This window comes from Diceros bicornis, chromosome 20 (genome assembly GCF_020826845.1).
Source record: "Diceros bicornis minor isolate mBicDic1 chromosome 20, mDicBic1.mat.cur, whole genome shotgun sequence".
NCBI lineage: Eukaryota > Metazoa > Chordata > Mammalia > Perissodactyla > Rhinocerotidae > Diceros > Diceros bicornis.
The window spans coordinates 11,297,659-11,325,105 of record NC_080759.1 but is presented as its reverse complement, the minus strand read 5'-3'; the positions used below and the strand labels follow the sequence as shown (position 1 = coordinate 11,325,105).

Below are 27,447 nucleotides of genomic sequence, written 5' to 3'. Positions count from 1 at the left end.
AATTGTATTTTAAAATTTGAAATGTGGGTCTGTGGTTATGTTTTTTAAAGCAATGGATTGATGGGATATATTTACTTTTTTCAAAGAAAAAGTAACAGAATAATGCCTCTAAAGGATACATTCTTTTAAAATGCTAAATCATTGTATTTCTATTTTCATTTGAGCACATGTGCCAAGGACTAGAATCTGTTTTATTTTAGATGATAATACATTAAATTATAACTTCATCATTATATTTTCGCAAATGATTTCCATTTTCCTGGATTTAGTGTTAAAAAAGCTCGTAAGTGCCAAATTTTTTTGGTCATAGTTTATTTTGTTTTATTTCTATATATATTACTATGAAACTTTTGAACAAAATAATTCTTGAATATCCTTAGTGTATAATTCTTCATATAGGTTTGTTTCAAAAATGAACCAAGTTGTCTATCTTTCAATTACACATACACAAAAAAATACTCAAATCACATAAAAAGAAGGATGTTTATCGTAAATAATCAGGGAATAAAAAATTTACATAAAAGTACACATTTAAATTACCCATTGACTAAAATACCACTAAAGGGCATTAGTTTTCAAATCTGTCATTAAGGCTACAAAAAATACCTTTTGTTTGATTTAAAAGCTTTAAGATTGTCAGATATAATTCACATATTTTTTAGCCCTAGATATACATTTAAAATGAACCAAGAAATCACTAATGACCACTAACAAATTGCTTTAATTAAAAAGGTAAATCCTATAAGACTAATTGAATAGATTATTCACTGTAATAGTGGTCCCTATATTATCTAAATTGAAGTAATATGACAATTGAAGTTATATTATGCTGGAATATTATAATGAAGGCCTAATTCTCTTAACATATCACAGAAATGATAGGTGGACAGGTATTTTCATCATACTAAATCACTTTTTTTGTGTGTGTGTGTGAGGAAGATCAGCCCTGAGCTAACATCCATGCCAATCCTCCTCTTTTTGCTGAGGAAGACTGGCCCTGGGCTAACATCCGTGCCGATCCTCCTCCACTTTATGTGGAACACCGCCACAGCATGGCCTGACAAGCGGTGCGTCGGTGCACGCCTGGGATGCGAACCCGGGCTGCCAGCAGCAGAGCACGCGCACTTAACCGCTAGGCCACACGGGCCAGCCCCCTAAATCACATTTTAACATGTTAATGACTTACTAGAAGATTTAAGATATTTGTGAATGAAATTTGAGTTAAATAAATATTTTTGGACGTTAATACAAAAAATATTACAGTTATCCCTCATCCATTGTTTAACAAGTTATCAGTTGACTAACACTTCACTTTGCCCCTGTTAATTATGTTAGGATGAAGATTTCTTTTCTTGATTAATTATTATAACTTTGATTTGCAGGCATGAACTAATCACATTTGTGGTTAATATTTCTCTTCAGATAGATCAGATGTTTTTGTTGAGGTAAATATTTTAAATATCGTCACACTTTAGTGGATATTTTTTTCATATCCTCAGACTGATGAAGTATTTCTGGAAGCCCAGATTCAGAATATTACAACCTCACCCATGTTTATGGAGAAAGTTTCATTGGAGCCATCTATCATGTATAATGTAGCAGAATTAAATTCAGTCAACCAAGCTGGAGAATGGTAAATATGAATTATGAAGTGTTTGTTCTTATTTTGAAAGATATGAACTTTTCTAACATCCATTACTCTAGGGTGGTTTATAATTTTCTTTTACTTAATAGACTTTATCTTTTTAGAGAAGTTTTATGTTCAAAGAAAAATTCATCAGAAAGCACAGAGCTCTCACATGCCTCCCTCCCCACTCAGTGTCCCCTATTGATTGTTTACATCTCGTTTTAATGTGACACATTTGTTAAAACTGATGAACTACTTTTGATACTTATTGTTAACTAAAGTTCATAGTTTCCATTAGGGTTCACACTTTGAGTTGTACATTCTATGAGTTTTGACAAATGTGATGACATGTAGCCACCATTACTGTATTATACAATATAGTTTCACTGCCCTAAAAATCTCCCGTGCTCCACCTATTCATCCACCCCCCACACAAATTAAAGATCCTGGCCATTTGCATTTTATGTTTTACTGTTTGAAGCACTTATTCTTTTAATTTTCATAATAATTCAGTTTCATCCTTATCCTGCAAATGATAAAACTGAGGCATGGGAAAGAATGGTGGAGAAGTTAGTGTAAGGGTGAGAGTGACTTTTAAGAAGAAATATTCTCTCAACATCAAAAGGAGTGGGCATTGGAATAGATGATTTAATTTTTTGTGAAAATGAAATATAGTCATGTATCGCTCAATGGCAGGGATACATTCTGAGAAATGTGTCGTTAGGCAATTTTTGTCATCATGCAAACATCATAAAGTGTACTTACACAAACCTAGATGGTATAGCCTACTACACACCTAGGCTGTATGGTACTAATCTTATGGGACCACTGTCTTATATGTGGTCCGTCATTACCAGAATATCATTATGTGGCACATGATTGTTCATATGTCTTTCTATAGGTAATTTAGAAGAGGAAGAATAAATAAATGTAGGGTTGACATTAGTATGGATAAGAAAGTAATAGCTAGAGTAAATATCTGATTTTCTTAATGAGGAATGAAAAGTTTACTTTCATCTTATTATAGTGGTTAAACACAAAAGAGTTTGTAGCCTCCCATACCCCTACTGAGGAAAACAATGATTTTCTCATTCTTTTCCTGGTCTTTTAGTTCATTTTAAAAATGATTACTTAGTTTAGAATGGTATGTTTCCTCTTGTTCTAAAATATTTGATAATTTTAGAGAAAAGAGACAGGATATTTAAGGTTCTGATTTCTATTGCATTTTTTCAGTTAATTGATACATGTCCAATATTTTAGGTAATATATTGCATTCTATTATAAAGAACCTCAAGATTTTCCTTATCAACTGAAAAAAATTAAAGAAAAATAAATCCTTTCAGTACAAGTCCTTTTCATTTGTGTTGAAACCACTGACCTGTTCTATTCTAGATCTTTGGATGGTAAATAATTCAGTTCCCATTCAAAGTAACAATCACAGCCATGTTTTCTTTTAGAAAATTCTAGAGAATTTTCTCCATCTCTATCTCCACCCCCTCAGTGTAACTACGTTTGGGTCAAGAGCATATTTGCAGCCAATGGATACACGCCAGTACTTGTACTGCCTAAAGCCCAAGAAGGAGTTTGCAGAAAAAGCAGGCATCATTAAAGGAGTAACAGTAATTGGAAAATTGGATATAGTGTGGAAAACAAATCTAGGTGAAAGGGGAAGATTACAGACCAGCCAACTTCAAAGAATGGTGAGTCTGGAAAAAACATCAGTGGGCATTGTGGTGTGTGTGGGGTAGACAGTTAGAACAACTCAGATTTTCCTAGGTCTAGCACTATAAAAGGTATTAATATTACTAGAGAATAAGAGATAAAAGACTAATAATTTCGCTGATCTCTAGGAAGAAATTTGGTATTGAGATGAATGAAAAATATTGAAATGTTAATTTATCTATGATGTATGGTTTTTTACTTTACCAAACAGAAATTAAAATATCTGCCTCTCAATTGTTCCCTCCTATGGTAATTCGGGCTCACTGTTCATCTGACTTCTACTACATTCAAGTTTTCTTTTTTGCAATGTTCTAAAACTCTTGGACTTACTACGTTCACCTACTCAGTTCATACCTTTTTTTAAGATGTTTGAAATCTGAGTCATCTGAAACTCAGAAGGCAAGTCCCACTAACATTATCTTGTAAGCACTGGTTGGATATTTTACCTAATTTCTGCTCTGCGAGTAGAGATAGCTACGAGTTTTCTTTTTCTTGTGTTAGGGAGGATATGCTACAGAATCCTCCCTTTGTGCTGAATACTACATATTGTGGTATATTCTAAAATTTACTTTTCTTTCACCATTTGAGGTAATAATTGGGGGGAAATAAGGATTATCATTGGGCCTATTTCAAAATATAGCATTTAGCTGTCATCCTGCCATGGCATGTTCCAAGCTTTGATGTTTCTGTAGTTTGCCCCTGCCTATGTATCTTGTGAAGAGGACATGATTTTCTTCCCGAATCATATCAAAGTGCTCTTCCTTTTCTGTCTAGGCAGTAACGTTACCTATTTAGAGTTATGTATGTGTAAGCTACAGTATCTTTGGAAAGCTTCCCTTTAAGATCAGACCCCCTGAAATTTCTTTACTATTTACCTGTGAGATTCATTTTAATTCTACTGAACATGGGGTTATTGTAGCAAAAACAGTGAGGGTCTATAGTGCTGTTCCACAGGTAGTAGCAGCCAAAGAAGTCAGAATGAACAACAGTAGAGTGACTAAGAAGTATTCCTTCAGAACATCAGCTTGGAGACCCAACAACTGTTGAGTGAGTGTGCTGGTGTGGTACCATCATTAAAATGGAAAGGTTTTATGGTCGATGTATGTTAACTGTGTTGCTTTTTCTTTTAGGCTCCAGGTTATGGAGATGTTAGGTTGTCTTTGGAGGCAATCCCAGATACCGTAAACCTAGAAGAACCTTTTCATATTACCTGTAAAATAACAAACTGCAGGTAATGCCAGTGTTTGTGGATGGATGTCCTTTCCTCTTCACCTACCTAAAAGAGAATTTTAAAATCTTTTAAATATGCTGTCTCCTTTTAAGTTTCCTCTTGCCATATAGCCTTCTCTGATGTTGATGTTGAATACTGTAAAGGTCTCATCTGGTAGCTATACATTACATATTTTTGAGGTCCTGCTATATTAGGCATGTTTGTATTTTATTTCATTCATGCATCATACTCTTTCAGGTAGGTACTAATTATTCACATTCTGTGCAAGAGAATGCCACCTCAGGGGTTAAGTGACTGTATTCATGCTCAGAGAGCTAGAAAAGCTGGTGCCAGAATTTGAAACCAGGTATATTTGACTTCAAAGTCCATGTTCTTTTCATTGTTTACACTTCCTTCACACTTTAGATTATGAAAGCATGAACTAGTAGATTCTTATGGAATAATACATTATAGATTTAATGTAATAAGATAGATTTTTCTGAGCCATACTTATGCCTTTCATAATACTGTACTTTAGTATTATGAGAGTAAAAATTGATTATGAATTTAATATAAGGGATAATCAAAGAATGCAAAACAGGGCTTTGATAATAAGGAGAGAGTATAATCTAGCTATTGGGAAGCAAAGAGCATGGGGCTTTGAAGCCAGAAAAACCTAGAATTAGATTCCAGTCCTATCACTTTTGCTACTACTTATTACTTGGTATGTATTATTAGTTGGGGCATTTTGATAATATTGCAGTGATGAATCCCAAACCTTATAGTGTGAAAGTATAATCCTTTTTACTTCCATATCCATTCCAACTTTGATATTAGGGAAATAGGAAATATTCATCCTTCAAAATTACAAAAATACCTAGTTCCCCTGTGAAGCTACCTATACCCTCCCACGCACAATCATCCTTTTCTCTGTCACAGCAAATTTTAATACAATTTTTTAGTGATACTCATATATTGCTATAATTATTAGTTTCTTCCTCAACTCTTGTGAATTATTCAAGAGAAGGGGCCATTTCTTACCCAGCATTGTAAATGCAGTGCCTACCATATCATAGGAGCTCAGTAAACAACATACACAGGGTAAAGACCCTGTGCATATAGGGTGTGCTTTTGGATTTTTTGTTTGTGTTTTTTGAGGTACAGCAAATCAGTTATTGACCAAATGACAGAGTGCTCTAAAAAATAAATTCAGTTTCTTTTGCTGTTCACGCTAACTTTGGTGATTCATATAAGTTTTCTAAAAAGCATTTGTTTCTTAGATCTTCAGTTTCCTCATCTATAAAAATGGGATCACTGCGCCCCCCCGACACACACACGCACATACATACAACATACACTTACTAGATTTTTGTGAAATTTAATAAGAAAATTCATGTAGTGCATCTAACCTGGTCTGTGGCACATACCACTCACTCTGTTTTTCAAATGTTTGTCGGGGACACAAAGACACAGAAAAGCTAATTATTAAATCAATATGTCTAAAAATCAAATTAAAATTTAAGTATTTTAAAATATGGAGCCAACTATTAGAAAAAATGCTAAAGGAGTTGAAAGTAGTCATGAATGGTGGTGGAGTAGGAGACTGTTTTTCATTATGAGTCTTGGTTATTTTTTTAAAATAAACAATGCATACTTTCATTAAAAGTTGTTTTGGGGGGCCGGCCCCGTGGCTTAGCGGTTAAGTGCGCGCGCTCCACTACGGGCAGCCCGGGTTCGGATCCCAGGCGCGCATCGACGCACCGCTTGTCCGGCCATGCTGAGGCCGCGTCCCACATACAGCAACTAGAAGGATGTGCAACTATGACATACAACTATCTACTGGGGCTTTGGGGAGAAAAAGGGAAAAAAAGGAGGAGGATTGGCAATAGATGTTAGCTTAGGGCGGCTCTTCCTCAGCAAAAAGAGGAGGATTGGCATGGATGTTAGGTCAGGGCTGATCTTCCTCACAAAGAAAAAAAAAAGTTTTTTTAACTTAACATGGTTAAGCTGACCTGGTGATACCAATTATAAACAGAAGTAGTCTTTTCATGTTAACAGTGAACAAACATGAATAGTATTTACTTTTTATAAATCTTGTCGGTCATTTTCTATGTTATCTGTGTGGTAAAAGAACATAGGTTAAATAGCAAAAGCACTGAACCAGACTCAGTTTATCTTTTTTTCTGCAGAGTACCTAACAGAAATAGGAAGGATACATAGCAACAAGGTTAGACACAGGTGTCTGGAAGTCTCTCAGAGAAATGGCAAGGCTGTTAACAGATCAGCACCAGGGAGCCAGTGTTCAGTAACAGAATCAGAAGGCTACATCCAGACAGGCAGATTAGTCTCAGTGCCACTTTAAACCCTAGAAGATGCCATCTCCTTTCATTTTCCTGATTCCATCTTAAGTGAAATAAAAATGATACAGTAGCTTTTCATTTCTGTTTCTGGTTTTTATTCTCCTGGACACCCAGAAAACAAATTCACTGGCAACAGTGGAAGAAATATCGCAGTACCTCTTTGTGAAAGGAACAAGATTTATTCCTGTTTTTCTGATTCCTCCAGCAGTGAAAGGACTATGGATCTGGTTTTGGAAATGTGCAATACCAATTCCATCCACTGGTGTGGTATTTCAGGAAGACAGCTTGGAAAGCTACATCCAAGTTCCTCTCTCTGCCTTGCTCTTACTCTACTGTCTTCAGTCCAGGGACTGCAAGTATGCTCTTTTTTTAATAATTTCACTATTTGGGGGGCTATTAACCCATAGTCATTTATTATATCCCTATTTTCTCTGGTAATTACCAATGAGTGAAAACTTAGGCCTGTATCTTTCTCTCAATAGAGCGTCTCCGGCTTAAGACTAACAGACACGTTCTTAAAGAGAACATATGAATATGATGACATCGCACAAGTCTGTGTGGTATCTTCGGCCATTAAAGTGGAAAGCTGAAGAAAATTTCCAATATTATGCTTTTCATTGAATGTCACAGAACTTTCTGTGTTTCTGTCACCTTTGTAAAATGATCAAGTCAACAGCAAAAATAAGTATATGTTATTTAAATTTCTTTCCTGTAAAAGTTAAAATATTAAATATTTGTTTTGAAAAGAACCATTTACTGATTTTATCTTGTGAATTATATTCTAAATGAACATTTGTACATTTTCTACACATACTATCCTGTTTCATTTCATTTTAGATGACCATTGGACCTTGTTCTCCACAGGCTCTATATTTGGGGCCATTTGTCCCTAGCAAGTATCTAGAACAGGGGACAGCAAACATTATATGTAAAGGGCCAGATATTGAATATTGTAGGCTTTGCAGGCCATATGGTTTCTGTTGAAATTACTCAACTCTGCTGTTGTAGTGTGAGAGCAGCCAGCAGGCTAAGAGCGCAGCGGTATTTACAAAAACAGGCAGCTGGCCAGATTTCGCCTGCAGGCCGTAGTTTGCTGCCCTCAATCTAGAAGATACAGCTGTTTCTTAGAACTTTAGAATTCTTCTAATACTTTATTTAGAAATATTTCAGTTAATCCCAGTTTTTTTCCTAGCTCCTCAGTCAACAGAAAAAGTTTGTTTAAAACAATGGGGGTAGTCCTCAAGTAACCTTGTACTTGTTAACACAGTATGAGTTTTTCTAGTTGTTTTCAAAATTACTGTATTTGTGTATATCTGTGCTTGTGTATACATACAAACAGACATGTCTAAGTTTCAATTACTAACAGCAGATCAGAATTGGTTTTATTTCTTAGATTGTTGATTACTTTGTTAGCTTTTAATTAAGAAGGCTGATCATTTTCTAATTCTAAGCCCAGAAGTCTGGGGTTTTTTCCCATTGAAAAATAATCCAATTATTTTCATAAGGCATATTTAAAGGATTTTCAGCTTCTGCAATTTGATTTCGAACTCTCAATCATGTATTAATATTATAAAACTTTCTATATTTGCATGTAATCACACTAATTTACTTACTGCATGAACAAAACAGTGAGAAAGGTAAGATTGTTAACAACTTTTGCGACATGAATGGAATAAAAGTTTCAATATTTTGTCAGGAAAACAAAAGCTTATGCTGTTAAAATAAAAAGATATTTTGGTATGTTGAAATTGAAGGATATATATATATATAATTGCTTAAATGAGGCATTAAGTCAAATACAAAAACTGGTTTTCTTAAATGCGTAATTATTTATTGCCATGACAAATTGTTTGGTCCAAAATGAAAGCTATATTCAGAATGAGATTTGCCCCTTAAATTGGAGTAATAATTAATGAAATGTCTGTGCAAAATAAAGTGCAAGCAGTGTAAAACTGAAGTCTGTCTTTCTTCCAAAATGAGTAAGATTGATTAAATGATGAAATAAAACTTTATAGCCACTGCACCAGGTACTTCGACTGTTTTCCAGGCATCTTCTCTTGACTGAACCTTTTGTTTCACTGTTTCAAATTTAAAAAGTAACATATAATGCTCACTTGGAATCTGCTAATGTTATCTTGATTTAATTACAAAGTCTTTTTATAAGCAATAACCTAGACACATGTTGTTATAAGTAAAGGTTAGATAGTATCATCTTAAAAAGAATCTGTTTAAACAATATTATAAAAATTAGATAAACAATTTGGTACATTAAATGAAAATGTCATTTGCATAAAAAGGACATGTTAAGTTTTACACAGCATCCCATAACAGCTACAGCTACTACAATGAAATGTGGTTAATGCAAGTCAATCATTCCTAAGTAGAGTGTATATAAAGATTTACTTTGATGCTCTCTTGTTCCAGACAAGCAAGAATAATATTTGGGGCATTCCTTACAATTTTAAGAGTAGCTAACAATCCAACTACACAAAACTTTCTTGAAATAGCTTGCAATGCAGTGATTCCAAAGTGATTTTACTTAAAGAGCAAAAATGGCTTGAATAGAATGGAAATCCAGGTAAGTGGACAGATATCATCTAGATTGAATTTGTTGTGACTGATATATTAGCAAAGAAACAAATTAGAAAGGTAAAATGGAAGAAATACGCCAATTCCCATTACTTCATGTAAAAAGAATAGCTACCTTAACTACAGATATTAGCAAATCAAGACATTGTTTTAAAGTGTTCTTTCTTATAATATCTTTGTCTGATTTTGGTATCAGAGTAATGGCTAAATGAGTTGGGAAGTGTTTCCTCCTTTTCTATTTTCTGGAAGAGATTGTGTAGAATTGATATTATCTCTCCCTTAAATGTTTGGTAGAATTCACCATTGAAATCGTCTGGGCCAATGGTTTCGTTTTCTGGAGGATAATCTATTTCTTCAGTGAGCCTTGGTAGTTTGTATCTTACAAGGAATTTGTTTCATCTAAGTTATTAAATATATGGACCTAGAGTTGGTCACAGTATTTTCTAATTATCCTTTCCATGTCTACAGGGTCTGTAGTGATATCCCCTCTCTCTCTTTGGATACTGTTGATTTGTATTTTCTCTATTTTCCTAGTCAGTCACCTAGAGGCTTACCAATTTTATTGATCTGAAAGCGTTTTTAATGCACTCAAGATAGTTATGCTAGAAACTTTTTCTTATTCAACCCTGGATAAGAGTGACTAATTTTTTTTCCCCCTTTTTCTCCCCAAAGCCCCAGTAGATAGTTGTATGTCATAGTTGCACATCCTTCTAGTTGCTGTATGTGGGACGCCGCCTCAGCATGGCCGGACAAGCGGTGCGTCGGTGCGCACCCGGGATCCGAACCCAGGCCTCCAGCAGCGGAGCACACGCACTCAACCGCCAAGCCACGGTGCCGGCCCCAAGAGTGACTAATTTTTAATTCAGGATGAACACTGGCCCCATGGCGTAGTGGTTAAGTGTGCGTGCTCCGCTGCTGGTGGCCCGGGTTCGGATCCCAGGTGCACACCAGTGCACCGCTGTCAGGCCATTCTGTGGCAGCATCCCACATAAAGTGGAGGAAGATTGGCACGGACATTAGCTCAGGGCCAGTCTTGCTCAGCAAAAAGAGGAGGACTGGCATGGATGTTAGCTCAGGGCTGATCTTCCTCACAGGAAAAAAAAAAGGATGAACATCGCTTCTTTTTTTTTCCATCACAGTCATCACTTCCATGTGATTAGTTCATACTTCATTCTGTATAACACCTGAACACTAGGAGCTGAATTTAACTTCATGAAAAATTAAGTTGGTTTAGATGGAATATAGGAGATTTAATTCAGAGGGCCTAAGATTTAAGTCCTGCACTTCTCCAGCCAGAACTATAGGTTCATAATCATTCGTTGTGGCCTGAGCCCACGCAGTTAGGAATTTGCGGGTCAAAATGAGGAGAAATCTCTAATCCAATGTTGCTCTAAATTAGAGTCCTTGGACCTACATCAGAACCACCTGGTGTGCTGTTTAATATGGGAATTCCTAGGACTGATTACAAGACCTACTAAATAAAAATTGAAATAAAAATTGAAAGTGTGGCCCTGAATCTGCATTTTTAACGAATTCACCAGGTGATTCTTAAAGTGACAGTATAGAATCACTGTTCTAATCTCACAAAGGGAAAGAAACGAAAAGTTGCTTTTTAAACTTGAAGATACTAAGTAATTAGTCTTTTGAGGAGAATAGTTATATTAAGGCCCTGATCATCACCAGTGTTACTGATTTAATTTTATATTGCTTTCTTTTTTAGTTTTCTCTCACAATATTTGTGAAATCGTTACATCTGCCCAACTTTAGCAATTTCATAATTAACAAACAAAAGAAATTCCAGTTGGAATTAGAAGAGTCTCATCCATCTATGTAGTTAGAGCCGTGCCATTAATACCTAATGCCACTTCTCTCCACTAATTAATATGTATTCAAATTTCAATAAAATGTTTTAAGACCCTGTTATAAGTTGCATCAAATTAAATTTAAGCATAAAAGTGATATGTCAAGCCAAATTATAGCAAAGGATTACATGAACAAGCAATGTTAGTGACAGATGCTTTTTGTAATCCATCAAATAATTACTGAGTTAAAAAAAATAGTGTTTATAGGCACATAATTAAATGCCACTTAGAAAATCCTTAACTTAATATAGTTGACAGTTTCCATGGTAACATCACCACTGGGGAAATTGTGCTAGTTAAATCGAATAGTTATACAACTGCCCTAACCAGTACCATTAAGGATTTCTAAATGTATTTTATTATGTACTTAGTGCAATTGGCCATGCTAATGTTATCAATACCAAACTGCAGGCAAGATTAGTTAAGAACTATGCAGAAAACCTGAGCATCCTACCTTCACTTTCTACACATTCATAGCATGTATTTTTTCTTTTCAAAAAAACAGCCCTTGCTCCAAATGCTGCTTTCCACCAGCTCTTAAGATTCCCTGTCACCCATCAGAACAAGCAGCATTAAAGACAGTTCTGATAGCACTGTCAAAGCTGAACCTAAATATCAAATTTCTTCTCTCCAGACATGCTGCTCAGTGGCAAGTCTGTATCTCCTAAACCAGCATGAGAAAACTTCCCTCTTGGTCATCTCCCCCTCAAAAAAGTTCACTTAAGGGAATTGGAGCCAGGGAACCCACCAATAAACAGCCTTACTCTTCAATAAATATACTCTGCTATTAAGTCTAATATACAAATATGATGACGAAGATTTGAAAATGGAATGCCGTGCAGTGCTATATTGGCACTTCACAAGACTACTGAACATTTGTTTACAAAGGAATCATGTTATGGTCAAGTCTGTTTGTGATAAACCTATTGTCTAGACAGATTTATTCTTCAGGTTTCTTGGTTTTGGCCACTATCTACGCAAGCACTTCAGAGCCATAACCATTTACATTCTGGGCTAGGGTCCCTGGTCAGGTCAGGAATGTTCATCAGTGCTGCTGCTGAATGATCTGCTCCGGATGTGATTTCTAAGTTGCTCTATAAGTTCAGGATTCTGTTGCTGTATCTGCTGAGCAAACTGCTGACCCCTGCAGTAAAGAGACAAAGTGAATAAGAATTAGAGAATTTCCAGTCACACAATACCCATGCAAAAAGAACTGCGAAGGATGTGAGTACTCCCCAAAGGGAACTTGTTCTATAAGTACAAGGTTTTAGAATCACGACTTAAGTACAGTCATGCGTTGCTTAACAAGGAGAACACATTCTGAGAAATGCATCATTAGGCGATTCTGTCACTGTGCAAACACCATGGAGTGTAGTTACACAGACCTAGATGGTGTAGCCCACTACACACCTGGGATCTATGGTACTGATCTCATGGCACCACTGTCATATGTAGTCCATCGTTGACCAAGATGTCTTTATGCGGTGCATGACTGTTACCTGCAAGTTTACCAATGCCTCCATATAGCATTATTACAGTGCAGTGTTCTTTGTAAGAAACAGAACACTCAAGCTAAAAAGTGAGTTCCTGAATTGGGTAAAACCCACCCCCCCCAGTGCCTAACCACAGATAAGCAAAGGGCTAAAAAGTACATGCTTTTATTGTATGTGCTCAAATATAATGCGAGGTATTTGCTCATGTAGTCAAGTCTTAATAGTGTCTCATATGACAGGTGTCACACCCATTTTGGGGTGCTTATAGAAGTCACCTAAAAGAACTGATTTTTAAAAAGGCAAAGAAATTTCATACAAATTCCTGAGTTTGTGGCCCTCAATGGCAAGTGTTGGACATCACTGTAATCATGTCATTTAAAGAACACTCTAAAAATGCAATATTGCAAGGAGGGTTACGTGGTCATGATCACAAACAGCAAATGGCACTTGTGGCTTCATATAAAATTTCCAGTGACAGCATCATACACAGATTCAAAAAGCAATTCAAAAAGCAGAGCATCATAAGATACTTGGATGGAAGTGAAGGTACTGTGCTCAAGTAATGAGAAGGTCCAGAGTCCTTTTAGTGATGACATGCACTGAAAAAGTCTGAATAAAACAGTTTCCTAAACTATCTGAACATAATAAATGTAATATATGATTTTAAAATATATATGTGTACCTAAATTAATACATGCTTTAAGTAGATATTTGACTTTCATCTACATCCTTGAGCAGCTATTAAAATCTGCCAAAAAACTTTTTCTTTCATACAGATCTTTTGGATTCCTGCCCTCTAGTCTGAAAATTCCAATTTATGAACTTCTTTTAGATTTAATAACTATTAATGCCACTGATAGGAACAGTAAAAATTAAAAAAGAAAGCTCTGGTCCCTTCACCTTAGAGACAAACTGTAAAACATAAAAAACTTTTTTACTATTTCTATTTTAAGTAACACTTACGCTTGGATGAGGCTAGATAGGTCACTTAGGCCCCCAACTCCAGCAGCAGGTCCCCCAATGGCATTTGTCATCATTCCTGACATTCTAGAGCAGGCAAGAGATACAGCACTGGGATTGGCATATATCCTTAAGAAGCAGGATACCGGCCAAGGAAAAGTCAGTTAAATATACCCACACTGTGTACAAGGTTAGGCCAAATGTGCGTGGTTTTAAATTCCAACTGACTGGCATTCATGCCAGTTTTATTATTTTGGAGCTGATATGCTCAAATTGGGAGGCTGGCAAGTGGAAGGGGAAATGTAATGTGCTCTTTCTATATACTTACAGCTGTTGAACTTGAGGATTTTGCATTAAACTTGCTGCCTGGAATTGAAAAACGGCATCTCCCATTAAAGGCAGTTAATATTTAGGGATGTTTAACAACGATTGTTTTTTTAAAGCAGAGGAATGAAAGCTAAACCATGTATGTACTAACATTTTGTAGAGTTTTAGTGTGCATGGGAATGTAAAAAAGAGGAGGTACTAGAAAAAATGGTATTAAAAATACATTGCAAGGATAAAGAGATTACAAACACTGTATACTAAGGATATTGACAACAGTTTACTTACTACTGCTGATCAGATTGATAAAGCCAAAAGGAAAAATAGAAACTTTAAAAGTATAGTTAAAGAATCTCCTACACTTGAGAAGGTCCCCATCAAAAGAATACTGTAAGAGATATGACCTTGTTCTGTGAGGCTTAGTAGTGTCAATCCTTCCCAAGCTTACAGTGAGAAGGGAATTGTATTTATACACACATACACTTTTAAAACCTTCTATTTTGAAAGCATAATTTTTTTACCTCAAATTGGCACTGTCAACAATATTCATGTAAAATTTTAAATTTAGTCTAAATCTTTGTAGACACTAGTTTTGATTCACTGACCCTAAAAGAGGTGTTGGAAAAAGCCAACACTTGCTTTTATCACCATAAAGATAATTGTTTAACTGACTTGCAAATAATGCAATAACGCTCCTTGAATCTCGGTTAGGATTGGTGCCTCCGAGCCAACACATGAGTACTATGGGCGTTACACAGAAAAGGCAGAACTTATGAGCTATAAACATAAAGCATTTTGCTCCACAATCCCTTTAAACTCATTCTGCAAAAGTAGTTCTCCCCCTTCTCCTAGAATCCAGGACCTAGAAGAAATACAGAGCAGATTTTACAGCTTTTCTGGTCTCTTGTAAGTAAGCAGTCCTCCAGTCTCTTTAAGTTAGAAAATGACCTCTAGTCCAGTAGTTAATGTCTTACTCACTGTAATAACCAAATACGTGAAACTTCATTTACACATAAAACTTTTCCCCTCCCCAGCATCAGCCGACTACAGATGGGCCAGTTGCACAGTCGGCTGTGCTTTTTCCCCATAGTGCTTCCACTCTTCTCCTCCAGCTTGTTGACCCAGAGCTCTGGCCTCCAGGGTCAGGGTTGACTGGAGGGAAGAGAGTGAGCGCTGCAGGAAAGTGATTCGATGACTGAGGCAAACCTGGAGGGTACAGCTTCAGGGGGCAGGTCTCACAGCGGCAACCCTGCCCTTGCCCCCTTCAGGGGCCTGAGAGTGAGTGCATCCTCCCTGGTACTATCTTAGTGGCTTTGCATTGGTGCTCTTTGGGTTTGCAAGTTGTTTAAAACTACTCTGGTTCTTTCATGGGGCACTTTCTGAGGTTCTTCAGACCCTTCTCCCTCCCTCACTCCCTCAGGCATTTCTCTTCGATTCTCTGAGAGTGTAATTTGCTCTCTGGGTGGATGCTATGACTTGCCCTTTAGTCCCAGGTTCTTAGCAGTCCTCCTTTAGAGACTCTATCTGTTGGGGTCCTGTCACCTTCCAGGAGGCTGTCTTGGGCAGATTCAGACTGGAACTATCTTACAAGCATGTGTGCTCAACTTGGTCCATAGAAAACACACCTCCACTCCACTGTCATCAGTACAGTTAATTCCTAAACCACACAGCTAATTCTGCCAGTGCCTTCTTTAGCTGGCAAGTCAGACAGCAGTCTACTGTCTTCCAAACTGACGGTCAAATAGAAAGCTCTCAAGTGAGCCAGAAAAGCCCTTTCTCAGTGGGCTTGAGAGGAGGGCAGGCCCCCTTACTTCCCTCACACATGAAACACAGCTCTGTAGCTCTAATAGCTCTCTCCAAAAATCCTCATTCAATCTCTATCAGCCTGACTCTTAAGAGTCACACAATATGTTTGTTTGTTTTGTTTTGTTTTGTTTTGAGGAAGATTAACCCTGAGCTAACATCTGTTGCCAATCCTCCTCTTTTTTTGCTGAGGAAGATTGGCCCTGGACTAACATCCATGCCCATCTTCCTCTACTTTATATGGGACACGGCCACAGCATGGCTTGATAAGTGGTGCATAGGTCTGCGCCTGGGATCCGAACCTGCAAACCCTGGGCCGCCGAAGCAAAGCGCACGAACTTAACAGCTACACCACCTGGCCAGTGCCCCACACAATATGTTTTTAACCCCCACGTTTTGCAACTCCTACATGGTAGTCTCACACCTCACTTCAGTACGTAGCACCTTGAGGGCTAAGCCGAATCTGAAACCAAAACCCATTTTCACATCCTGCTACAACAGCATAACGTGAAATCTAGAAATGGGTAACAATATTCAAAAATGTCACAAAACCTACAGAGAGACGTATATTTGATGGCATGTAGGTAGGAAGACCAACTTAAATTTGATTGGCTCAATCCTAACTGAGACTCGAGGAGAGTTACTGAATTATGTGCAAGTCAGTCAAACAATTATCTCTCTGGTAATAAAAGCAAGTGTCTTTCCCAACACCTCATTTTGGGTTAGTGATTCAAAAATTAACTACTGTGTACAAAGATCTCTACCAATTTTAAACTACCAATTGCTACAAACTAGCCAATTGTTCGAGAAACTTCTTTATCTCTCTGGTAATGAGCCATCTGTGCATTTCAATTCAACGGAAGATTTAGTGGATGCAAGACACATTTTTTGAAGGAAACAAAGATAAATAAGAAGTGGCACTGCCTTCGAGGGGCACAGCGTGTGGTAGGATGATTCTCAGCCAGAAGTATGCAGTCACTCAAGGAGCTTTATACGCCCGGTGACATTCCTGACCCGCTAAATCAGAGTTTCCACATATTGGGCCGGAGCGTGTGTGTTTTCAAAAAGATCCCTAAGTGATTTTGTTGGTTTGAAGGATGGAATACACATATATGAGAATTATACTAAAAGTTAATATAAACTCTTTAGAAAGGAAGCAGACAATGCTGAGAGGAGAGCTTAGGGAACCACAATAGCAAAAATCCTCAGACCTCAATTATTAGATACTTCTCAGGCCACTTTCATGTAAGGGAGTAGTTTTTCCTTTTGTAGATTTGCAGACCCCTTTGCCAATCTGATGAAAATTCACCACTCTACCACCACCACCACAAAAGCTCCCTCATTTGTTTCTAAAAAGTTTTGGAATCATATAGCTCTATGGAAAACAGAGCCAGGAGAGCAGAAAAGGAAATATACTCACCATGCTAATGAAGGCTGGATTATTTATTAAGCTGGCCATATCAAAGCTCAATCCAGTTCCTGTCTGTAAAACAATTACATCTGAGAATTATTCTAACCACTACAATTTGATTACAATGAATTTTGAATGACAGAAAATATTTCACTCATTTGGCGTTAACAACTTACGGGACTGGATACCTCTCTTAACTTCTGTTCTGCTATTTTCAGATTTGACTTATAGGAGTCATTTTCAGGGTCCAGATCTAATGCCTTTTGATAACTTGTAACTGCTTCTTCAAACTTATTCATGGCAGTGAGAGCCAGCCTGAAAAGAATTGAGTATAAGATTATAAGATATATGATTAAAGAACATCAGGACATCACAAATGTAGTCAAATATCAGTCTTGGTAGTCAATCCGAATACAGAGTACACTTACTTTATTCATTGTACTATGGTTCACAGGAGTATCACTAAAATCCCTTCTAATTCCAAGATTCTATAAGTCTGAACTCTTTCCATCCTGCTTGCTAACAACCCTAGCTATCCTATATGAACCATGAAGTTAATGCTTAGAAATGAACCTTACCTACCCCTACCATTTTTAAGCCTAACGTGAAGTAATTTGCCTTATGAATGATGAAGCTCCACAAAGATGTGAGCTAACAATCCTGTGGTTATATAACTCCATGATGCTAAAACCATTTTATGGACTCTGAACTAGATTTGTGCTTTATAATGTCTCACTTTCTTCCTTCTTCCTAGCAGAGACGTCGAGCCACAATAAATATCAAGTTGACGTTAAAAATAGGCTGTGAGGCATCAGCCGACCACTCCTGAACAAGACATGTTAGTTGTTAAATAACACATTATTATTTCAAGCACAGGACAGTTAGTTATCAAATTTTTGTGTTTTCCTCCACCTAGTTAGAATTTATTTATTGGAAAATCACTTCAGAACTAAACAATAGGGGCCGGCCCCGTGGTGTAGCAGTTAAGTGCACGCGCTCCGCTGCTGACGGCCCAGGTGGATCCCAGGTGCTCACCAATGCACTGCTTGTCAGGCCATGCTGCGGCAGTGTCCCATATAAAGTGGAGGAAGATAGGCACAGATGTTAGCCCAGGGCCAGTCTTCCTCAGCAAAAAGAGGAGGATTGGCATGGATGTTCGCTCAGGGCTGATCTTCCTTACAAAAATAAAAGAACTAAACAATAATAGTATACATGGACAGATAGTATTGAGGTTTTCTTATTTGTTCTAGGTTTGTTTTTAACAAATTACTCCAATTCTTTCTTGGCTGACTTACCTGACTGACTTCTGATCTAGATAAAATAAGTGCCTAACCACAGAAAAATTCTCAGAACCTAATTAGTTTTCTACCAGTCAACCATGAAAGATACTTCATCAGAGTCCTCAATTAATCATCAGTCAATAAATATTTATTGAAACCCTACTGTGTAACAAGCACTATTTTAGATTCCACAATGAGAAAGGTAAGGTTCTTAAGTTTAAGAAAATTTCTTTCTACCTGGGGAAGACAAACAATAAACATGCAAATAAAAAAGAATAACATCAAAGAGAATGAATAGGGGAGCTGCTCAAAGGTGCCCACAGTGAAAAGACCTGAATGATGAGAAGGGAGCAGTCATGAAAATCAGGGGGGAAGCATTCTAAATAGAAGCAGCAGTAAACACAAAGGCCTTGAGAATGATGCCAGCTTGGTAATGCTTAAGGAACAGGACAAAGGCTGTTGGGGAGGGAGCACAGAAAACAAAATGTGGAAAGAGGTGATGTCAGGGAGTGATCAGGTGCCAGATCATAAAGGATCATGGTTTGGAGTCTGGATTTTAGTCTTGCTGCAATGGAGTGACATGCTCTGATTTATGCTTTAGAAAGCTCACTCTGGCTTCTCTGCAGAGGCTCAACATGGGTAGGGGGGTGGAGTGGAGGCAGGGAAACCAGTTGGGAAGCTATTGCAGTAGCCTAGGTAAGAGATGGTAATTTGGACTAGGGTTATAAACAAGAGAGCCATCAATGCTTGAATTTAACATATATGTGGAAACTAGAATTGACAGGACCTGCTGATAGATTAGAGGTGTCAGGTGTAATAAGAACAAAGGATGACTCCTAGGCTTTTGTCCTGAGCGCTGGGTAGGTGAATGATTGTACCATTTACTGAGATGAAAAAGATTTAAGAAGGGAACAAGAATTCTGTTTGAGACATGTTAAGTTTAAAATGCCTATTAAACATCTAAGTGGAGATGAAAAGTAGCTGAATATATGAGTGTGCAGTTCAGACATATAACTTAAGAGATCCATCAACATATACAGTTGATTCTTGTTTTTTTACAGTAACTATGTTCTATAAAGTTACCACAAACACTGAATTAGCAAATACCAAACAACTGCTCCTAGGGGAAATATAAGGTTAGGTTCCTGTGAGCCTCTGGTCACATTTTCATCAACTGATCAATACATAACCTTGTTTTATGTGTGTTTCTGTTTAAAGAAACCTTATTTAATATATATTGTTGATTCATCAGCATTGAACTCACAGCCAACAGCAATAACTGATGCCTGAACAAAACTGATCTAATACGTGTATTTTCTAACACATGTACAGCCTTCTTTGGCTTAGGAACAGGAGACAACACTTCAGCCTACGTTTGGGGACCACTGTAAACAGGGAAATCAACAAGAAAGGCACAAAAATGCAAAAAAAATAGAGCACTGAATAGACTGTGAAAAGGACACTTGTTTACAGCACAAAAGCCGAAACAAAAAGGCAGAGCATCGCCTTATCCAACCTCAGCTGAGATCTTGCATGTTGGGTGACTCAGATTTTTCACCACTCTGTGAATGACCACAAAAGCAGAGTGAGTATTGATTTTGGGGTTATAAAATTTTTTAGCAAGTAGGCAAATTCACAAATACAGAATCCAGGACTAATGAGCATCAACTGTAGATGGAATTTAAAAGCATGGGACGGGATGAAATCAGAAGAGAGAACAGACAGAGAAACAGCAGCAGCAGAGGACAGAGCCCTGAAGGACACCATTATTTAGAGGTGGTAGAGGAGGAAGGACCAGTAAGGGAGGTTGGGAAAGAGCCTCCAGTGAAGTACAAGGAAAACCCAGCAAGTGTGATGTCACAGAAGCCTAGAGAATGAAGTATTTCAAAAATAAGTCAACCCCACCAAATACTAAAAGATAGGGTAGGGTGAGGATAACCGGTGGCTTTGAATAGAGATCTCAGTAGAGTGATATAGGTAAATGCCCTATTGGAGTGAGTAAAGAGAGAATGAGAGATGATGAAGATGAGATAGCAAATATAGACAACTATCAGGGGCTTTGCAGAGAAAGAGGAACTGAGAAATGATGCAGCTAAATAAAAGGATGCTTCCAACGGATGATTTTTTATGACCTTTTCACATGCTGTCATTATCATTGTTAAAGATAGGAAAACTGGTGGTGCAGAAGATAAAGGAGATGATTACAGGTATAAAGTCCTGGAGAAGGTACAAAGGGATGAGATCTAAAGCATGAGTGAAGGCAAGTCTTAGATAAGAACCCTTCCTTTTTTAACAGGACAAAAGGCAGTCTGTATAGATACAAATGCAGGTAGATTGGTGGATTTGGAGGTAGGAGGATGAGTTACTTTTCTTCTAAATGCATCTATTTTCCCAATTAAGTGAAAGGCAATATCATCAGCTGAGAGTCACCATGGAGGATGTGGTGGAAATTTGAAGAGAGAAGAGTAGGGATGAAGCAGTCAAACATTGGTAAGGTGAATTTGGAAGGAAGTATTAGTGGATTGTCTGCCAAAATATTAAGTGCTCATTTGAGATTTGAACATGAAGTGAGTCTGCTCAGTATGGTTGTATGATTTTCTACACAACCAACCAGTCATCATACAACTAATCATCTCTCTCCCAAGTCACAGAAAGTGCCGTCATTTCCTCCCCCAACATCATATTCATCTTCTTATTAGTATAGAGGGTGTAATAGTAAGCAAGAAATTCAAAACCAAGCGTTTAAGAACAGCATATCTGATACAACTTGGTACTATGAACATTCTCTCAGAACTTACCCCATTCTCCCATAGGCCTTGCTGTACTTTGAGTCAATTGCTATTGCTTTTTCACAATCCTTTATTGCATCTGTGTAGTGACCTAGTTTACTCTGAGCAGCAGCCCTAAGAGAAAGAGAAGAGATTTTTATTTATAAACAGCCTTCAAGGCACTAATTTAGGTTTTCAGGTACTAACGATAAAACTACATTTTCCTTGTCCCAATTTTTATATCACTCCCAGTAAATATCTAAATCAAACTGTCTAAGATACTTCTATAAAAAAAAGAAAACTCAGGAACAAAATTCAGAGAAAATATGCAGACTGCCTTTCACTGTCTGCTTTGCTATAGAAAAGACAAATATGTGAAGCATACAACTGATCTACCCACTTATTGCCTTTCTAATTTGCCCAAACAGAAAACTGAAAACACTAGGACGTTTGGGATTACTAGGGAGGCATACAGAGTGAGTGATTACCGTGAATGGTTACTCAGGGTGTTGTGCTTTTAAATGATCACTTTACTTGTAGGGTTAAGATCATCTGGCAAGTCTAAGATGAAAAATAAAACTTACCTGTGTGCCTAAATCTGGCTGTAAATTAAGGATGGCATGTATTCCATCTACTTAGCATAGAATCTCAGAGCAATTAAGGACTATTTAATCCCTTCCAGGTTACTGCTAATAAAATTCTCCTGGAATAACTGGGACCTGACAATATAAAGAAGCCACTTAGTACCCGTCCACACAATCCTGGTAATAAATAGCTCTCTATTTTCCTGTAGCAGTGCTCACTTCAACCCCCAGGGCCAAACTGAACAAGTAGAATTACTGTTCAACATGCAAGTCCTTCAAACTAAAAGGTTCCATAATGTCTCCTGCCCTCCATCCCACTACCATCCCATTCATTCTTCTCCAGACTAAATATTCCCACTTTATTCATTCAACTAATATATCTATTGGGGGCTAGCTAATGCACAGACATTATTCTAGGCATAATGGATAGAGCAGTAATCAAAATAATATTCCTGGCCTCAATAGTGCTTAGATTCCTGGGGGAGTGGGGGGAGGTCACAGGCTGTAAAGAAAAGGTGGTGGTGACTCCAGTTTTCTGTCAACATTTCTTCATAAAGCATGACAGAGACCCTTACTTCTCAAACTAAGATTATAAAATTTGAAAAAAAATAAACATATAGTCTCCTTTGCTTCAGTTAAAAAAATTTAAATGCTAAAGTAAGGATTCAACAAACCTGTTTTGGTAGTTCATGTGAAAAAGAGGTATGGGTTTATTTGACTGACTATTCAACACTAACAGCATGACAAGGATGACCATCAAAAATGACCATTAAAAGAGATATAGAACATATCACTTCCAAACAATTAGAAAGAAAAAAATGAAGTAAAAATAACTCAATCAATACAATAGAAGGCAAAAGAAGAGAGAGGGAGGCAGAAGAAGCCAAAAAATAAGATAGCAGAAAACAATTCAACTATATAAGTAATCACAAAGTTGCCTAGATCAAAATCAGATTCTCAAATTGTAAACATAAGACATCACCTAAAACATAATCACACACAGGTTGAAGTTAAAGGGATAGAAAAAGACAATCAGGCAAACTGAAAGCCAAGCAAAAGAAAGCTGGTGTAGAAACATTAATATAAGACCTAAGGCAAAGAACATTATTAGGATAGAGAGAGTCATTATTTATTGATCATCCTTTTTAGTTTAATTTTGTGGAAAACACTTACATGGCTCAGAAGTTAAGCCTATATTAAAAGTCTCACTCTCATCCTATAGAGGATGGGTGAGAATGGAGTAGATGGGAGGGAAATGCGAATGAGACTTCAAAAAGGATGAAAAAGCAAACCTTCAAACTGAATAAAACAGAAACAAGTGACCCTAACTGTAGATCAAAAAGAAAGAATTCAAGTAACTTTCAAGCACAACATTCTGAGTATATATCCTTAGTGAGATACAGTCTAAGGACAAAAAGAGAAAATTGCAAAGAAATTCTGAAGTTTACTTCATAGGTTTGCTAATAGTGTACCATTGGTGTTTTAATACCAATTGAAGGATATGTCCTTCAATATTGAAGGACAAAGTAAATGAGTAAATATACTGATATTGTTGGAAAGCAGGGTTTTCACTCTAGGAGAAGAGCAATACAAATATAAAATGGAGAAGGTAAGGAAGATCTCTATGACACTGGAATGCAAATTGAAGCTATCTGTATAAGCTGATGAGTTTTTAAAAAACATATTTCCTAGCTCTGTCTGAAAGGACCTAGAAGCAACAACACTTCGGTAGCAGTGATCATGTCTTGCAACCAGATCTTGGTTTCTAAATACCATTCTCCACCAAAAGGAACAGGGGCTCCTTGTAAATTAGCTGAACCCAAGTCTAGGGCAGAGAAAGCACAAGGCAATCTGGAATACCTTGTTGTCTCAGAAAGCAAGAAAGTATTCAAAAACAAATGAAGTTACATAAAAGGACATAGACAGTTTAAAGGGGTTCCCACTAGCCAAATATGGGATAATTTAAGTGAAAAATAATAATTATGGTAATTTATTATAACACATTGACTGGTGAATTTTTAAAAATTCGTGAGTCCATAATGATACCCAAAAATGTTGGGGGAGGGGGAAGGAGAAGGAAAGCAGAAAAGGGGGTGAAGGGAAGAAAGCTCTTCTTTACAGAAATGTGTGAGGGAATATATGTAAAGGAAATGATAAAAGACTGTTGGGGAACATGATATTCACATGATGTGACCCCACAGATTATTTTTAATTACAAAAGGAATAATTCATACAGTGGTCACCACCCTAAGATATCAAACTTAGAATTACCATTATTGGGACAGTTTGAAATTGTGTGCCTCCTAATATAATCCAATAAATGTACACATAATTATTCATGTAGGCTTCATACCAAAATTTAACCTAAATTTAATCATGAGGAAACAATCACACAAATCCAGAATATATAAGATCATTGGCCTGAACTCTTCAAAAAAGTCTATGTCATGTAAAACAAACAATCAAGAAAGACAGGGATATTTTCTAGATTAAAAGTGACTAAAGTGACATCAAAATGCAATTCATGAACCTTAATTGGATTCTGGATCAAAGACATAGCTATAGAAGGTATTTTGGGGACAGTTGGAGAAATTTCACTATTAATGCTAATTTTATGACATGTAAATGTTATCATAGTTATGCAGAGTGTATTCTTATTCTTAGGAGATATATCCGAAGTATTTAGGATCAGAAGAAAATTTTATATGTACGTATATATACACACACACTCACACACCCTGATAGAGAGACAGACAGAGAGAGAGAAAAAATAAATGTGGCAAAATGTGGGCTACTATTGATTCTAGGTTAAGCATATATAGATGTTCATTGTTATCGCTCTTTCAGTAAGTTTAAATAGGTTTTAAATAGGTTTCAATTTGTTTTCCTAAATACATATACATTTAGGAAATATACATATGTAACATGCTGTCATGTGACTGCTTCATCATTACAAGTCTTCAAGTAGAGGCAACCCTCCCTTCTAAAATTCACTCAATCAATTCATCTGAAACTTCTGTTGAACACCTATAAACCCTGAACCCTGAACTCAAAACCAAATATACAGAGATGAAGAGGATATATCTCTGCCCTCCAACCTTTCACAGCCCAATAGAGAAACAGATAAGTAAATAAATAAATAGGATGATAAGTGCAAGAAGTATCGAAGGAAGAGGCAACGCAGAGAAAAGTGTGGTTAACCCCTTGCAGAGCTATCTAATAGAACTTTCTGTGATAGAAAAATTCTTTATCTGTGCTATCCAATACAGTAGCCCCTAGACACACGTGACTAAAGAGCATTTGAAATATGCTAGTGCAAATGAGGAACTGAATTTTTTTATTTTATTAATTTTAAGTAATTTACATTTAAACAGCCACATGTGGCTAGGAGCTACCATACTGGACAGCATCACTCCACTGGACATGACAGGGAAGGGTGTAGGGGCGTGGTCAGGGGGTTGAGGAGAAAAAAAATTAAGAAATTCTTCCCAAAGGAAGCAACCCCTAACATAGTCTTGAAGGATGACTAGCACTTGACCAATTAGATAAGTGGGAAATATTCTAGGCAGAGGAAGAAGCACATACAAGCATAGAGAGATGTCCCAACATGTTATTTTTAAGAAATCAGTAAGTTTCACATTACATGTGCATGGAGAGTAGAGAGCACAGGACTGCGGTAGGAGGAAAAGCGAAGATAATAAAGTGAAAAGAAAAGAAAGAGCCTAGATTATAAAAGATTTTATGTATCATGCTGAGGAGCTCCAATTTGATCATGTAGGTGTTTGGAACTAGTGAACAGAAAGCAAGAGTTAGATGATGAATGTCACATTTTAGAAAGGGCTTGTTAGCAGAAGACTGGAGTGGGGAATGAAAGGATAAATGAGAAGCCAATTGAAGTTACTATTGCACTAGTTTAGCAAAAGTTAAGAACCTGGACTAAAGGAGTGGTGATGGAAATGGGGGAGGGCTATAGAAAAGGGAAACATAGAGGATGACTCCCTGATCTCCAGCTTCAGATACTGATAATAAGACAAGGAATAAGGCAGAGAGAATCAGACCCAGACAGAGAGCGGGCAGGAAGGAAGAGCAGGGCTGTGCTTTAATCTTGCTGGCTTTAGCTCTGGACCGTAAACTGCAAGCTAGGAGGAAAGCAGCTTTGTGCGGCACGAAAGAAAGAGGGGAGCCGTCTGAACCTCCGAGGCCAGGAGAGGGAAGAGAAACCAGCCTGTACTTGAATCTTCTGTGAGATGAAGCCAAACACGCCAGTGTCTGAACTGAATAACAATGCGGCCTGCTCCCTGTGCCCCTGCTGTCTGGTTATCAGGGCATAACTAATGAAATTCCTGCAGAACAATACAGTCAGAGTCACCATGCTTTCTTTACCTTGTTAGAGCAAAAGGATGAATACAACTTGTGTTCTATTTTTATAGAAAATAAGGCAGAAAAAACATTGCAGGTCCTTATGTTTCCCAGGCTGTATATCATGCATAAATAAATCATAGCAAAAGCCTATTGCTGCAACTAAAAAAGTCTTACATCGTTTTTGAAAGAAACAAATATTGAAAAGCCTAGAACTATGCTAGGGAGTTTGTATATATTATCACTCCTCACAACTACCCTGTGAAGTGGTTAGTATTGTCTCTGTTTTACAAGTGAGGAAATTGAGGCCCAAAAAGGTTAAGTGGCTGCCCAAGGTCACATAGCTAGTAAGTGGCTAAACTGAGATTTGGCTACAAGTTCAACAAACCAAGTTCAAATCCCGGTGAACCTAGGACTACATGCTGCTTATGGAAGTGGAGGAAAACAAGATGCAAAATAATGAGGTCTCTGTTCCCATCTTTCTCAGAGCTCATGCTGTCACTAGCATTCCTTGGTGCAATGGCCTGATGCTGCCTAATTTTGCCTTTTAAATTATGCTCTCCAACCTAAAATGCTTTCCCCTCTCCTCTGTCTATCCAAGTTCTGCCTGTCTGTCAAATCCAGCTCCAACTCAAATTCCCCATCACCTGAGAGGCCTTCCAGTCAAGTTCTCTCCATCATGCTCTCTCTTCTTCTCGTATATCTTTAATTCCATTTACTGCCTCTGTCACCCAACCATCCAGCCACCCCAGAAACATGAGACAACTATGGGTAAAGTTATGTCCTCAGCACTGAGATTGTACAAAAGAAATAAGAACATGGTTTAGGGACAGAAGACATAGAAAAACTAGCTGTTCATTTCATATTATAAAGTACTCGGAAATGTTTTAGACCTATACTCAATCATTTGTTGTTTCATGTACACAAATGTTAATGTGAGTGTCTGGACACTTCTACGTCACTGGAAATTTCTTATATTTCATCTGTAGTCTTCCATGAATCCAAGAAAAACTGGCTGAACTCCGGTAAGGCACAGTGCTAGGTACTACAGGGGATACAAAGAGATACAAGATCCAATCTCTGCCCTTCACATGA

The 27,447-nt window shown here is 37.3% G+C and overlaps 2 protein-coding genes across 8 annotated transcripts in view; one reads left to right on the top strand and one right to left on the bottom strand.

Moving 5' to 3' along the window:
- The window catches only part of TRAPPC13 (trafficking protein particle complex subunit 13), a 35,376-nt gene extending 27,411 nt beyond the window's left edge, over positions 1-7,965 (top strand). For 2 of the 4 annotated variants that reach the window (XM_058563984.1, XM_058563982.1), the window contains 5 exons: positions 1,500-1,633; positions 3,129-3,327; positions 4,480-4,580; positions 7,128-7,275; positions 7,402-7,965. In XM_058563984.1, the coding sequence (XP_058419967.1) occupies positions 1,500-1,633; positions 3,129-3,327; positions 4,480-4,580; positions 7,128-7,275; positions 7,402-7,509 (690 nt within the window). In that variant the 3' untranslated portion in view covers positions 7,510-7,965. Of the gene's footprint in view, positions 1-1,499; positions 1,634-3,128; positions 3,328-4,479; positions 4,581-7,124; positions 7,276-7,401 lie in introns of all 4 variants that reach the window. The other 2 variants (XM_058563983.1, XM_058563981.1) reach the window with 1 other exon arrangement.
- Positions 7,966-11,622: 3,657 nt separating this feature from the next.
- Positions 11,623-27,447, bottom strand: part of SGTB (small glutamine rich tetratricopeptide repeat co-chaperone beta) — a 39,838-nt gene continuing 24,013 nt past the window's right edge. For 3 of the 4 annotated variants that reach the window (XM_058563970.1, XM_058563969.1, XM_058563971.1), the window contains exons 6-11: positions 21,440-21,544; positions 17,538-17,676; positions 17,371-17,433; positions 14,152-14,189; positions 13,827-13,910; positions 11,623-12,514 (exon numbers count right to left, since the gene is read on the bottom strand). In XM_058563970.1, coding sequence (XP_058419953.1) covers positions 12,403-12,514; positions 13,827-13,910; positions 14,152-14,189; positions 17,371-17,433; positions 17,538-17,676; positions 21,440-21,544 — 541 coding nt within the window. In that variant the 3' untranslated portion in view covers positions 11,623-12,402. The remainder of the gene's footprint in view (positions 12,515-13,826; positions 13,911-14,151; positions 14,190-17,370; positions 17,434-17,537; positions 17,677-21,439; positions 21,545-27,447) is intronic. The other variant, XM_058563972.1, reaches the window with a different exon arrangement.